Below are 15,755 nucleotides of genomic sequence, written 5' to 3' on the forward strand. Positions count from 1 at the left end.
AAATAGTTTGAGTTTACGTTTCTATCGACTCGTGTCTATCATTCAGTGCAGATCAGGGTCAAAGGTCGTAATGTCTGCGCCCATGAAAAAGTAAACGCTGACGTATGCATGTCAAACACAATGATAAAGTATGTATGGCGCCCATAATGTGAACGTAAACCAGTTTTTCGTGGTTTAGAGATGGTGAAGATCTTTTGTTTTCCCTGGCCTTTCTCAACCTACTCACTACCTCAGTCTACTGTTATATCCAGATCTACTCTCGTTAGAATAATCTGTGTGAGGTGTGAAACCGGGTCCGTAGGACATTATCACTTTAACGATATAACATTCTTTCAAATCTATCTTGTCAACAGCAAGTCAAATCAAATGCATTTTATTTAGAGTCAAAATATTTACATGAAACATGTTATGAGCGAGGCTTATATATAGCTCTTGAAACCGACTCTAACATATCTTTACATAACATACATGATTAATCAATACAAGTACATAAATAAGACATATGTATGTAGGCCTCCTATCAAACACCAGAGTCACTACACTGCTACCATTTTGTAATGTGCAGCGATCTGAACATGCTCATCTTATTTTGTCTTGCGTGATCAAGAGATCAAGAGACTGTACCACATCACGAGAAAAGCTAGCTCACTAGCAAATCAGTAGAAGTTCTCTGTATACTGTCTGCTGCACAGGGCAGTAAAAGTTCTCTATATACTGTCTGCTACATAGAGCACAGTAGAAGTTCTCTATATACTGTCTGCTACACAGAGCACAGTAGAAGTTCTCTATACACTGTCTGCTACACAGGGCAGTGTAGAAGTTCTTTATGTACTGTCTGCTACACAGGACAGTAGAAGTTCTCTATACACTGTCTGCTACACAGAGCACAGTAGAAGTTCTCTATATACTGTGCTACACAGAGCACAGTAGAAGTTCTCTATACACTGTCTGCTACACAGAGCACAGTAGAAGTTCTCTATATACTGCCTGCTAGACAGGGCAGTAGAAGTTCTCTATAATTATACTAACTGCTACACAGGGCAGTAGAAGTTCTCTATATACTGTCTGCTACACAGGACACTGTAGAAGTTCTCTATATACTGTCTGCTACACAGGGCAGTAGAAGTTCTCTATATACTATCTGCTACACAGGGCACTGTAGAAGTTCTCTATATACTGTGCTATACAGGGCACTGTAGAAGTTCTCTATATACTAACTGCTACACAGGGCAGTAGAAGTTCTCTAATACTGTCTGCTACACATGCATACAATTGGATTGAAACACATGGACACAAAACTCATTTTAAACATGCAATTGCATGTATAAGGTAAAGCATATAAAATTGATAAAAGAAGCATAGATATGGTGCAATCTAATTAAAATCATATCTAATCGTTATATATCACCTTCTCTTACTGCAAATGCTGGACAACTCGCCCTCAAGACAAGTCGCCCCCTCTCAGGACACCTCGCCCTCCCTCAGGACACCTCGCCCTCCCTCAGGACACCTCGCCCCCTCTCAGGACACCTCGCCCTCCCTCAGGACACCTCACCCTCCCTCAGGACAAGTCACCCCCTCTCAGGACACCTCGCCCTCCCTCAGGACAATTTAGTCAGGGCGAGGACAAGTCTCTTGAGACAACTCGCCCCCAATATTATATATAAATATATTATCACATTTTATTCACATTTCATTTTTATTTATTTTGTGTGTGTGTGTAATTGTACAAAAATTTACACTTTTTTATAATTCAATTCGCAAGGAAAATTATATTTACTGATCTTCAGGTAATTGATTAAATGTCTCCCAATACTAAGAACATTTTGGGTTTTTTTTGGGGAGGTGTGTGTGTTTTATCGATAAAATATACATAAGTGTAAATGTGAAACATGAATATTCTGATACATGTAATTATCTTTTAATGCATTTCTCAACTAATTCCCATTGAAAAATCATAAAATTCCCATTTTTGAGATTTTATAACGGCTTTGCTTTACTGATTCTTTTTATGCGGTGATTTCAAAGTGAAGAGTACTCAGATGATGAGTACCTTAACGTTTGAAGTAAATTTATAACAGCTTGGGGGAAATCAGATAATTAGATTTAACAACAGACGCAGATCATTGATAATTATACTATGTCAGCTGTAGACCAAGCTAATACTCTCCCTACCAAACGCTAACTTGTTTCCACTGAAATTATATATTTTACATGTACATAAGTGATGATGAATTTACTGAACCCAAACACTGGATTTTCACTAAAATCTTTCGTTTTACATAAAAAGACACGAAGTTCGGTGTTTATGTGAACATGTCTTTTTGTCTGTGATGTATAACTGTATGTATAAGAAATTTATTAATTTTTTCTAATACAGCTCTTGGATTTAGACCAAGAATAATAATTGTAAACATGTATGATATGAAGGGGTGAGTTAATTATCTCAAGAGAGGGGGCGAGTTGTCCTAAAGAGGGGGCGAGTTGTCCCAAAGAAGGGGCGAGTTGTCTTGAGGGTGAGTAGTCTTGAGGGCGAGTTGTCTTGGGGGCGAGTTGTCCTGATACCCTTACTGTTACAGGAGAAGTGTAACGGTTAGAGAAGATCCGATTTTGATTAGATTGAAATGTGGTGTATGAACACTGGAAAACAGCAGACACAATTCATACTCGTGTATACAGAACAGTGAAGCGTTAGACATGTGGGGAAGAGGTTCTAAAACATTTAGAAGCCAATTCAAAGGGCATGGATACGATGTTGGTACAAAAAATTATTTAATTAGATGATGATAATATGGTAGTACATGTATATTGTATTTTATCCATGCAAAACATAGCATTTGAACGAGCGCAGCTACATACATATTTTGTATTCATGCTTTGATCAGCAATTTATACAATATCTATTTATCAAATACTCAACCCGGATACTGGATGTACAGGCAGTTCAGAGGTAGTGCTCTTGCTTCTCACCTCTGCGACCCAAGTTTGATCCCCGTGATCTGCAGTGGTTGTAAGTGCGAGGGTATGGCGGTCGTTCGCTCGGACATGTGGGTTTCCTCAGGGTACTCCGGACATGTTGTTCACTCAATATCTTGAGAACCATTCATTTTATCGCAATGATATTTCATATGTGGGTTGGTGATGAGAAGAAGAGGATCCCTATGGTTTTTCAGGTCAAAAGCTCAAGGGTCAATTTACTCTGGACGTAGGAAGACACTGTTCGCTCAATATCTTAAGAACATTTCTTTGCTTATGAGAGACATCAAATTTTGTACACTCTGGTACATCCCAAGGAGCAGATGACCCCTCTTGATTTTGAGGTCACATGGTCAAAGATCAAGGGTCAGACTGGACATAATAATGTATTGTCTCCTATATTTTAAGAATTATTTGCTTGATTGACACCAAACTTTATACACTTGTACAGCATAAGGAGTAGATGACCCGTATTGATTTTTAGGTCACTTGGTCAATTCACTCCTGACATAGGAAGACATTGTCTGCTGAATATTTTGAATTCTACTATTAATTAAATGATGCATGTGTATAACCCTTTTCAATTTTGCACCATGGGGGCATATATATGTTTTACAAACATCTCTTGTTCAAATTATTATTGTATATTTATTGTTTTTGATTTCTAGAAATGCTGGATGTCTGCGTCGTTGTTTTATGTGGTGTTCCAGGAAGCGGAAAGTCAACGTTCGCAAACTATCTGATTAAAAACCAAAAGGGGGACAACTGTGATGGACAGGGTGTCCAGAAACGAAGGGACGATGCAAGCTCCATTCATTGGCTGTTGGTCTCCTATGATGATATCATACCTTCGGATGTAGAAAGAAACATTATAGAAAGAGAAGTATGAGAAATTGGGTAACAGTTTGTTGTCAGATGGTCATTATTGTACTAGTTTTACGTTAGCTCACTACATCAAGAATTATTCGTTTTACGACGCTACGTCACAAGATGGCGATTCAAATGTTAGGTGAAATTACTGGTATCCATTGATTGTATATCTTAAGTAGCTCAGTGGATAAGGTTTCGGGTAACTGACCCGCAGATCATATCTTAAGTAGCTCAGTGGATAAGGTTTCGAGTAACTGACCCGCAGATCATATCTTAAGTAGCTCAGTGGATAAGGTTTCAGGTTACTGACCCGCAGATCATATCTTCAGTAGCTCAGTGGATAAGGTTTCGGGTAACTGACCCGCAGATCATATCTTAAGTAACTCAATGGATAAGGTTTCGGGTAACTGACCCGCAGATCACGAGTTCAAATCCACCAGTGTCTTTTGTTTATATCAATGGAAATAAATTTTTGAAAATGTTGTTGTTTTTTCTCCTAAATTGCATATATTTTGACATATGTACTTCTTACATATCATATCTTTCATAATTAAATAATTTTTTGCTGATTTGAAAAACTCTTTCAAGGTGTAGTGAGCCACCTTAAATCATGAGATTTCTTGGAAGTTTGTCTTTATTCGGTTGATAATTATCGTGCTAGTGTCAGACATGAGATTTCCTCGATTTACAGATGCCAAATGCCTGGAAGTTTGTCTTTATTCAGTTGATAATTATCGTGCTAGTGTTAAATCATGAGATTTCCTTACAGGTGCCGAATGCCTGGAAGTCACACAGAGAAAAAGTTCAAAATGCAGTAGAGAGTCTTATTCAGACATTGAAGCCCAGTTCTGAGATGACGGAACCAATCACAAATGATAATTCAGACTGCCATTCTAAAAGTTTTGGAGAATTTCTTTGGGAGATGCGTGGCAGAGAGGATGGATCTGTTGTGATAGTCATTGATGATAACATGTACTATACCAGCATGAGATATAAGTTCTATCAGCTCACCAGAAAATGTAAGTTATGTACCTACTCAAATACCACTAAATATACAAATATACAGTCAAACCTCGCTATCTCGGAACTCGATGGGACCGAGAAATATCTTATAGATATCAGAGGATTCGAGATAATCAAGGGTAAAATACTTAAAGAATAAGTAGTTGGGACTTCCGAATCATGTCAACATATCCATGGTATTTGAGATATCAGTGTTCGGGATACTGGAGTTCAACTGTAAAGTTAATATGATTTAATTTCGTTTTTATCTTTCAATTTGATAGACTGAGCAACATACTTTATTCTTCAATATTGCTTTGTACATAATTGCAAGATCATAATAGCTATCAATGTTTTTGTTCAAAATGCAAATATAAAAGCTTACATATATACCTCAGGCTGGTATACTGCTGTAACTGGATATCTTAAATGAATTCAGTAGCAAAGTATATCATTTGGACAACTTAAATTTGTGCATATTAAAAAATAAGCTGTGTTATTTTACTTCCCATCTGTAAAATTTTTCACTCAATGTTGAATTGAGACAGTGCCAGATTAGAGTGAAGTGCCACAAATTGTCAATGCATAACACTCAAGGCCTTAGCAATGAGTGTTCTTTATCATGCCAATGTCTACCATGTCACGTGACCTCTGTTTTTATACGCCCATCAAAGGCGGGACATGTTATGGTGTTGTCCATCTGTCCGGACCTGGTAGGCCAAATACAAAATGAATTGCAAGCTCCATGATCTTACAACTTGGTACATTTGATCACCATGATGAGAGGAAGATGCCTATTGTGTTTAAAGGTCAGAGGTCAAAAGTCAAGACTACTATGACTGTAGTGGTAAAAACTGCTTTAAGAATGAATCTGATAGCCAAGCTTGTTATTGGGTTACCACATGATTATGTCTTTCAATTGCGAACATTGAGAAATGCATTTATGCAACTTTATGATACAATATGAATGTCACCTGAAAAGTAAAGCAAACAAACTGTTATTTTTCTATGCCTAAATTTATTTTTCAATACATCTATCCATGAATTGTATGCATTTGAATCAATTTGAGTTACAGGGAGACTTTTTTTGTAGACCGTGTTGGCTATTGTCAAGTGCACACCGAATGTGATACCGACGTGTCGTTGGTAAGAAACAGACAGCGCACTTCCAGACAAGTGCCTGATGACATCATTCTCAATATGGCTGCCAGATTTGAAGCCCCAAATCCAGAACATAACAGCTGGGAAAAATATTCAATTACAGTGAACACAACTGTTAGTCCAGAAGTGTTAGAGGAGTGAGTGGGTTATTTCTAAACATACTGCACCTGTACAATTCACTCTGTGTGTGCATGTGTGTATAGTGAATATGTGGGGGATGGTAGCTGCAGAACTGTAGCTTTGGGGGGGGGGGGGGGGGATACCAAAGAGCTACAGGTCCTACCCTGTATAAAAACATTGATTTGCAGGCACATTTTCTGTGCATGTTTGAGGTCGTTTATCACTGTATTCTTTTATCTTAATACATGTATCAAATAACATATCTTCCCACTACACCTACATCCAAATATACTTTTAAACATTCATTACCCCCCCCCCCCCCCCCCCCTCCTTGCAAAATGAAAACTCACATCCAAGAAAATAAATTTTGATTGATGTAGCCTGTAGCCAAGTTAGGTTGTGGCGGGGATCTAGATTGATTTTCCTCATGAATGCTGATTTTACATAAAGGTTGAATATACAAGCTCAAGGTCAGTGTTACAAGCTCAAGGTCAGTGGAGAGGACATATTCCCAAGTTATTATTTATTATATACAAGATTTTGAATTAGATGAATAATGCTATTTAAATATTAACATACACATACACCTGTTTTCTGAGGGGCCGGTTTGGAGAAGTTTCACTGTATTTTCTGTAAATCTGTCACAGTTCAGTGAATGGAGATTCTCTATATTTACACATCACTGGTTACTTTATATATTTACTGTAAATCTGTCACAGTTCAGTGAATGCAGATTCTCTATATTTACACATCACTGGTTACTTTATATATTTACTGTAAATCTGTCACAGTTCAGTGAATGCAGATTCTCCATATTTACACATCACTGGTTACTTTATATATTTAATGTAAATCTGTCACAGCTCAGTAAATGTAGATTCTCTATATTTACACATCACTGGTTACTTTATATATTTACTGTAAATCTGTCACAGCTCAGTGAATGCAGATTCTCTATATTTACACATCACTGGTTACTTTATATTTACTGTAAATCTGTCACAGTTCAGTGAATGCAGATTCTCTATATTTACACATCACTGGTTACTTTATATATTTACTGTAAATCTGTCACAGTTTAGTGAATGCAGATTCTCTATATTTACACATCACTGGTTACTTTAGATATTTACTGTAAATTTGTTACAGTTCTGTGATGCAGACTATGGAAGTAATATCAAGGGCTTTGTCGGATCCGTCTAAACCAATAACAGATGACGTGGATCAAACTTCTAGAGAGGTGGACAGAAAAATCTGCAGTGAGAATATCATCCATCAGGCCGACATACTGATGAGAAAACTAATTGCTGAATACATGAGTCAAGCCAGCAGTAAGTCTGTGAACAAAATTCATTATTTATAGAAAAAAAATATGGGAAGGGGGGGTATTAAAATATTTTGAGAGTGAATGCAATTCTAATTAATATATCCGTTTGGTAAGCTATACAACTTTAACAATTTAGACTTAGAATGATATCAGTTTAACCGTCATGTTTCAGAACAAAGCACAGATAAAAGCCACATGAAAGCCCTGTCAGCTAGTTTAGGGCTCTGTAAATCAGACATTTTACAGAACATGAAGAAAGGAGAACTGTATTTTGGCTCTCCTGAAGAGTTAGCCAGCAAACTAAGGGATGTTTTCCAGGAAAAGATGGCAGAGGGGAGTTATGGATGAAATTCAACTGTTCCTAATTGTTTATACGGTATATTCTGACAATGGAGTGGTATATTTTGTCTAGCAACACAGCAGATTCCTATACAGTTATTCATGAACATGATCTCCACCGTTCATTCACAGCAGTACGTGTTGTGTTAGTTGACAGTCCTATACTCTGATAGTCGACAGTCCTATATTCCAACAAGGCCTCAGTGAATGTCATGCTTCATCAATAAGCTCCATACACACATGTATATAGCTTGAATGAAACAGTGCTCTAGCAAGCTGACAGTCAGAAGTGTCTGGCCTTGAACCTCCAAGTGTCTGGCCTTGAACCTCCAAGTGTCTGGCCTTGAACCTCTAGCAGACTGACACAGTGTATGGCTGGATTATATTTACAGTTCTCTATTCACAAGCCTTACAAATACATGTGAATTGCAAATGAATTTTATTGTGCAGGAAAGCAAATAACATCAGTACACTGAAAACAATTTGACAGTTTTTGTTTATATTCCAACTTTTGTTGATCAGGATAAATGCCCATCACAAGATTACTGGGCGTAATCTACAAAAAATAAAAGAAAAAAATCTGAACACTTGTTATTTCTACTAAGTTAATCTACGGGCAAAGATTGAGAATTGATTATCTATCGGTTCATGGGATGGATTTCTTACAAAGATTGAGAATTGATTATCTATCGGTACATGGGATGGATTTCTTACAAAGATTGAGAATTGATTATCTATCGGTACATGGGATGGATTTCTTACATTGGATTAATGTTTTTATTTCATCAGTGGGACATGACATCTCTTTAATAGTCGTCTAAATCCAGATCGTCTAAGTCAAGGTCAGAAAGGTCATCATGGGTTTGGAATTCCATTCTGTACCTCAGCATTCCTACAAATAAAGGGACATAATTATTATCTTAGAGCATCCCTACAAATAAAGGGACATCATTATCATAAAGAATCCCTACAAATAAAGGGACATCATTATCATAAAGCATCCCTACAAATAAAGGGACATAATTATCATAAAGGCATCCCTATAAATAAAGGGGTATAATTATTATCATAAAGCATCCCTTCAAATAAAGGGGCATAATTATTATCATAAAGCATCCCTACAAATAAAGGGACAAAACTATCATAAAGGCATCCCTATAGATAAAGGGGCATAATTATTATCATAAAGCATCCCTAAAAATAAAGGGACATTATTATTATAAAGCATCCCTACAAATAAAGGGACATCATTATCATAAAGGCATCCCTATAAATAAAGGGGCATAATTATTATAAAGCATCCCTTCAAATAAAGGGGCATAATTATTATCATAAAGCATCCCTACAAATAAAGGGACAAAACTATCATAATAAAGAGTGTGATGCTAACATTTAAACTGACAAAATTATGACAAATTTGTAATGAGTAGCAGTAATGTTAGTTACGCAATGCCCCAAGTATTACCTCCGATTCCACCAAAACCTCGCACAAACTGGGCACCCTCTGAAGTTTGGTCCGTCACAATCTCAAGACGAGAACCTGCAGTGAAAAAATGTTTACCAGTTCATGATTATATATATGTATAGTATGTATGATTATATATATGTATAGTATGTATGATTATATATATGTATAGTATGTATGATTATATATAGGTATAGTATGTATGAGAAAGCACTCTTTATATAGTATGTAAGAGAAGGCACTCTTTATGATATATGCAGCGAATTCAGGGAACCTGATAGTCTGCCTTAATTCCTGAGGAATTACTTTTACATATATAATATTCATAAGAACACTTTCATACCAAACGACTTGTAGTTGTTGACAAGCCATTCCACTAAAGATATCTCATCTACTTTTTCCATCTCTACCCCAGTCTACAAAACACAAGTTGTTTAGCTTTAAGTATCGACTACATCATGAAAGTATTGGGTAATTAGACAACTCCCTCCAAGTCCATTTATGTACACACATTGTCTGGAAAAGTCTTTGGAGAAAAATTTGTATCAGCAAAGGAAATTTAATTCATATAAGATCAAGGTAGTGTATCGTAACATTATAAAAGAAAAATGGTGTTGAATTTTTACCTCTTTATCAATGAAGAAGGTCCTATCCCGCTGTTGATCAGGTCTTAAGAAAATGGTGGTGTTACCTGCAAGATTAAGGTTAACTTACAGTCCATTTGAATCTCTGGCTATGATGAGCTAAAATTTTCACAGAGGAGAATCCATTTATTCGATGATTACAACTACTACGTGTACGTACTGTTGTCTTGGTGATTTAACATGGTGTATCGAGTGATGTCCAGATTTTCCCAGACAATCAACACATCGACAGCTCCCGATTCCAGAGCTGCCAGCGTATCCTCCACACCGAAACAGTATCTGCCCGTGTTCTGGGAAATTTCCTCAAAATACTGGCCTGGAGTACCAAAAAGAACAGCAGCTCATCACACATGTATATCTTTGTTCAACGTAAGACCATCAACAGAAAATGCCTTCATGTGCATCATTAATGTAACTGAGCCTTAAAGTTACCCTAGCAGTGCAAACACATGTACATCTCTCTTAGCTGCAATAATGTAGCCCTCTCCAAAGTTTTTATTCTGACGTTTTCTCCTCCCCCCCCCCCCCCCCCCCCCCCCAATAAGTCAGAGAGGGCTACTTCTTTATTGCAGCAGCTAACATATCTCTGTTTGTGGTAACAGTGTCAACAGATATTGTCTACATCAACCATCTTTACTGCGACTGAGCAGAGCTTTATCTGATATAATGAGAACAAGCCTTTAATTGTACTTAATACAAACCTAACAGGTTTTTCTCTCGGATGAACTTAATGTTGCCGAGCACATCCGCGGACAGACTGACGGCCTCATTAAATCCACTCTCCCCCCCGTAACTGATATCCACAATCTTGATGATGGATTTCTGTAGTCTCTGAAGAGAAATAAACAGATCTATGATCATTCTGTAATACTTGTAAAAGACAAGAATAACAAAATAAGGAAGAAAATTTGAGTCTGTTTTTAGCTAGACTGGAGTAGATGATCCCGATAAGAATGCTGCATCTAATACTGTGGAGTCATTTGTGGGGACCGATTTTCATGGACTGTCGATGATATTTGTCATTTTGGGGATATGCTTTCTGTACGTTGAAACATCATATGCATTTTGTGTTTTATTGTGATTTGAAATTCGTGAGATAGAAGTCCCCACAAATTCACAGAAACTGCAAGCCCCCATTAAATATGATAATTCAACACTAAAGAAAAACTAAATTCGTAATTGTTTTAAGCCCTATTTTACATCATGCATTGTAAGATAAGCTTGTAACTGAATTTTTGCTCTATAAATAGTAACATAATGAAATTACTGGATCCAGAAGATTTGTTTGGCCAAGTTCGACCTTGAACTGAGCCGCCCCTGCCAGAATAAGACCACTGATGTTGGGCTTGTCATTAGTTATGAACAGTTTGACAGCCATCTCTGTCACTTTCCTCAGGAAATTATGTCTCTTCTCCATTCTTATTCTCCCCATCCTTGCAGCGGACTGACCTCCTCTTCCTAAAAATGAACATGCACATTAATTATTCTGGAAATTGAAGTAAAAATTGCTGCTGACATTGTGATAAACAAAAAAAAACAGATGGTTTATACATTGTTTGAATCTACAGCTAGTGTCAGTCATAATTTTCTTACCATGTTTAGGTGGAAGTTCCACAGAAATTTTGTGTAAGACATCTTTATGATCACCACAGAGGGTAGCGAACAAGGCTCCTTTTCCATCCATGATGATGAAGCCATATTTACTGTCATCAGATAGTCACGCCCTTAACAGCTGCAAAAGTTTTCATGTAAGTAAAACTTTAATGAACATCAAAATAATTCTGGAAGCAGATAGAAAACTTGAGATCCATTCAACGGATAACAAAACATTACTGAGTGAATGTGCGTACATCAAGTCATTCTTCTAACTGGGCAACAAAAAAATCATTTAAAACTGTTACTACAGAAACTATGATTTTTTTCTGTTCTGTGAGTAATTGTCATTAATTGATAGTTATTTGTTTAGAATTACCCCTACATTCTAATTTCCAATGGATATGGAGTATTTTATAGCATGTAACTGGAAAGGAGAAAATGCAACGGACCAGATCAGGATTTGAACCCAGGCCCCCTGAATCTCCGGTAAGATGCAACTGCTTTACCATTTGAGCTATCTAACCACTGGCGATCGAACCTGGCTGACCACTACATTCCTCCCTCCTTAAATGTCTTCACATTTGAAGACACAACCAGATTCTTTTTGCCCCTGCAAATCCAGATGTGGTTTATGGCACCAAATGTAAAAGGAAGGGATAAAATGCAACGGACCAGACCGCAGGATTCGAACCCGGGCCCCCCGATTCTCCAGTCAGGTGCTCTACCAACTAAGCTATCTGGCCACTGGCTATCGAACCCATCTGACTGCTACACATGTATACTAAGTTAGATACTAAATATCCATGAAACAAATAAAGAAATTATTGATAACATTATTTCTTTTATCTAAATTGTAAAGCAGAACATATATTACATACCTCAGTATGAAATTTGTTGTCACAGAGATAGAGGGAACGATTGATTGGACGATACGCCTCAAAATCAAAATTCACCAATTTTTCTTTTCCTTCATCTGTTATAATTGTCCCACAAAAAATCACAAGTCCATTCTTTGGAACTATAAAATAACGTACCACATGTGTTTTTACAGTCGGCAATTTCTCAAAAAGTTTGGCATCGAAATGTAATGCGCATTTATTAACACCTTGAAAGATAATGTCATAAAATATCAACTACACTGTTATAACTTTAATTACCTGCTTTATAGAGTTTCAGCCTTTGCTGTACAGATAATGTAATAAAATATCAGCTACCCTGTTATAACTTTAATTACCTGCTCTATAGAGTTTCAGCCTTTGCTGTACAGAGGATATGGCACTCTGGACGGATTGTCGATTCACTCGACTTTTAATTCGTGCAGCTGTTCCCTTTTCCTCTGTTAACATTTTGTTAACTATTGTGAGTTGTCCATTCTGAGGTATGATCAAGGATATCATACTTGTTCCATTCCTACAGAACGACACCACTTCATCAAAAGATATACATCACTTCAACATTTGTACGTATATATTAGGTAGATCTAAATTAATCTGCTAAGTCACATGAAAGAACAACTGTTATTTTCCAATCAATGGCAGGCGTCAGAAGAAAAACACCGGGTGACTACTCTTACCCCGCAAAGTCCTCGCGTACTTACCCTCGCGCACTGTCCAAACTCTTGATCAGGTTCTTCATTTTCCACAGCTCTATATCCATGTCAGAGTTTGTAAACTCAATCCCATTACTTGCCTCTGCCATTTTGACAACTAGCAGTCAGTGTTTCAATTGACTCACTCTGTTGTTAGATAGCCTAATATATCGATAACTGCATTGTTGTCGTATTTAACACCATCTAAATTGCACGAAGTTGTGCAATGTTTCGAGTGTTGCGCAATCTGGCAACTGTAAACAACCGGAAGTTCCGTGAACTCAAGTACATAGAAACTAAAACTGATTCTTTATTTCCGTGAGCCACAGGCTCACATCAAAAAAAAAAAAAAAAAAAAAAAATGGCATTGAGGAGAGTGTGTAGGCAACAATGTTACAACGATGTACAATTTAGATTAAACAAATGCTAACACACCATATGAGAGTTTCTTCGAAATGTGTGGATTTCCTGTCTAGCTCGCCCTAATATCGATTTATGAACAATCGTTTCACTTTTTTGTAAGCTTTAGAGATTTACAAAGTGTACCTTCCACTGGTATAATAAAATAACAATCTTTAAAGCTTACAAAAAGAGTGAAACGATTACATAGATAGAAATTAGGATGCGATAGACAGGGAATCCACAAATTTCGGAAAATTGTCGCCGCAAAAAAATCAAGGGGGGGGGGGGGATTCGTATCCTTACTTCAGGTGCCTATACAAATAAACCAAAACGAGTAACACTGGCAAAAACAAAACAAAACAAAAAGAAAAAAGAAAAAGAGGAGTTTAGAAACACTACCTAAATGCGTTACTCCAAAACTGTTTGACAGGAAATTAAGGGCTTGCTTAATACTGCGTGTCGATGCTGTCCTTAGCTTTAGATAAAATACATGTAGTATTAACAAAGTTTACGGTACCAAAATCTTTATTATGTTGAGCTTATTAGGATGTATCATATCTCTAAAAATAACAAGGTTTAGTTTCTTCGATGTTATGGAGAACACTGTTTAGAAAGTACATTTCATCAACTTGAATGAATGGATGGGGGGGGGGGGGGGGGGGGTCAAGTCGTGTCTAATGTTTAATTCTGTCAAAGTTATGATACAATTACATGTAATACCAATAATTTCAGGGATACCAAGAAATAAAGCAAGATGAAAGCATGTGATAAATGTTTTCAGGCACATAAGATGTTTTGTTTTTTTCAAAAAAGAGGGGGGGGGGATGGAGAAGTTGACCTCACAATTGTCTGAAAATTATTGAAAAGCAAAAACGAAACAAATATAACAAAACCCAGTTTAAATCCTAAATCGCCGGGGGGGGGGGGGGGGGGGGGGCAAGAGATTGATTGGTTCCTTAAATTTTACAATTCAAATATTATTTTGATAAATGGAGGTAGTTTATAGATAAATTTGTTCGTAAAATTCACCAACTATGCATGTACAGAAGGAAAAAAAACTTTGGCACCCCCTTCTATTGCTACGAGTTTGATAATTATTTATGTGTACCATTGAGTAAGTTGATTTGTAAAACACTAACATTGATTTTCAAAAGAATGAATTACACGTGAGTAAACATATTTCAACAAAAAGATTGCATTAGAGATGCGTGTTCGATATAATTAACATATGTTCCGGTCATTGACTATGGAGCACCAAATTAACATAAACTCAATTATTTGAAGATGTCATCAATTTATTTGATGCGCGCAACAATTTAATTAAAGATCTCTTCAAATAATTAATGATATCTTCAATTCTAAATTATTGCGCGCATTAATTGAATTGATGATAGCATGAATTAATGATATCAACAATTGAATTGATGTGCGCTACAATTCAATTGAAGAGAGCAACAATTGAATTGATGATATCTTCAAATAATTAAAGATATCTTCAATTATTTGAGTTTATGTTAATTTGGCGCTCCATAATTGACACCTGCTATTTTTGTCCACAGTGTGAAATGATTACAAGATAATGATTCCATGCTTTGTCTGCACACATAATTTCTGAAAAGTAATAATGAAGAATTGATGATGTTCTAAAGACATCGTTACCTTGATATAAAAATGTTGAGGACTGCGAAAATTCACACAATGGAATCATTTGTCAGTAATTACACTATTCCTTAAATATACCCCTCCCCCTAAATCCGCCATTGGATATACATGTATCAATGATAACAATATTTGGTCCATGTTATTATTGAATTCCAAGTCCTGTAGTGTATTGAAATGCCTGTCTAAATTTATTGAAGATGTGTCTACATAATTTATCATGAGAAAGTCCTATGAATATTACATGTATTATGACTTCATATACTATTCCTATATACCTATTATGGTCCCTTTATCCCATGTACACCTTATATGCCGTGTAATATATTTTAATATGATTTTGTCTGGTACCATATTCATTTTGTATTTTGAATTGTATTGTTTCTATGGTATAATCTAAAATATGTGACTTTGTCGTTGTATAATTTTGATTATAAATGTAAGAAATATATGTAATCAAAATGATGTTCTGTATTACTTGAACATGTGGCCAATAATCATCATAAAACGTTCAAAGTAATCGGAAAATGCTTGGGACGTTTCGCACCAAAAATGGGGCGAACCGTCTCAGTGCGAATCGTATTTTGGGGGGCGAATCGTCCCGTG

The 15,755-nt window shown here is 36.5% G+C and overlaps 1 protein-coding gene and 1 pseudogene across 8 annotated transcripts; one reads left to right on the plus strand and one right to left on the minus strand.

Moving 5' to 3' along the window:
- Positions 1 to 47: 47 nt before the first annotated feature.
- On the plus strand, positions 48 to 8,380 carry LOC125658849 (L-seryl-tRNA(Sec) kinase-like). Of its 8 annotated transcripts, none has more exons than XM_056150475.1 (7): positions 48 to 128; positions 2,580 to 2,758; positions 3,645 to 3,859; positions 4,616 to 4,865; positions 5,942 to 6,146; positions 7,279 to 7,460; positions 7,629 to 8,380. In XM_056150475.1, exons 2-7 carry the CDS (start codon positions 2,698 to 2,700, stop codon positions 7,802 to 7,804), a joined length of 1,089 nt encoding a protein of 362 aa, XP_056006450.1. In that variant the 5' UTR covers positions 48 to 128; positions 2,580 to 2,697; the 3' UTR covers positions 7,805 to 8,380. The 8 variants fall into 8 exon arrangements, with proteins under 8 accessions (XP_056006450.1, XP_056006448.1, XP_056006451.1 ...); XM_056150474.1 differs by having other exon boundaries at positions 73 to 183; XM_056150473.1 differs by having other exon boundaries at positions 56 to 2,758.
- LOC125658831 (eukaryotic peptide chain release factor subunit 1-like) lies at positions 8,218 to 13,978 on the minus strand (annotated as a pseudogene).
- Positions 13,979 to 15,755: the final 1,777 nt, after the last annotated feature.

This window comes from Ostrea edulis, chromosome 9 (genome assembly GCF_947568905.1).
Source record: "Ostrea edulis chromosome 9, xbOstEdul1.1, whole genome shotgun sequence".
NCBI classification, from domain to species: Eukaryota; Metazoa; Mollusca; class Bivalvia; order Ostreida; family Ostreidae; genus Ostrea; species Ostrea edulis.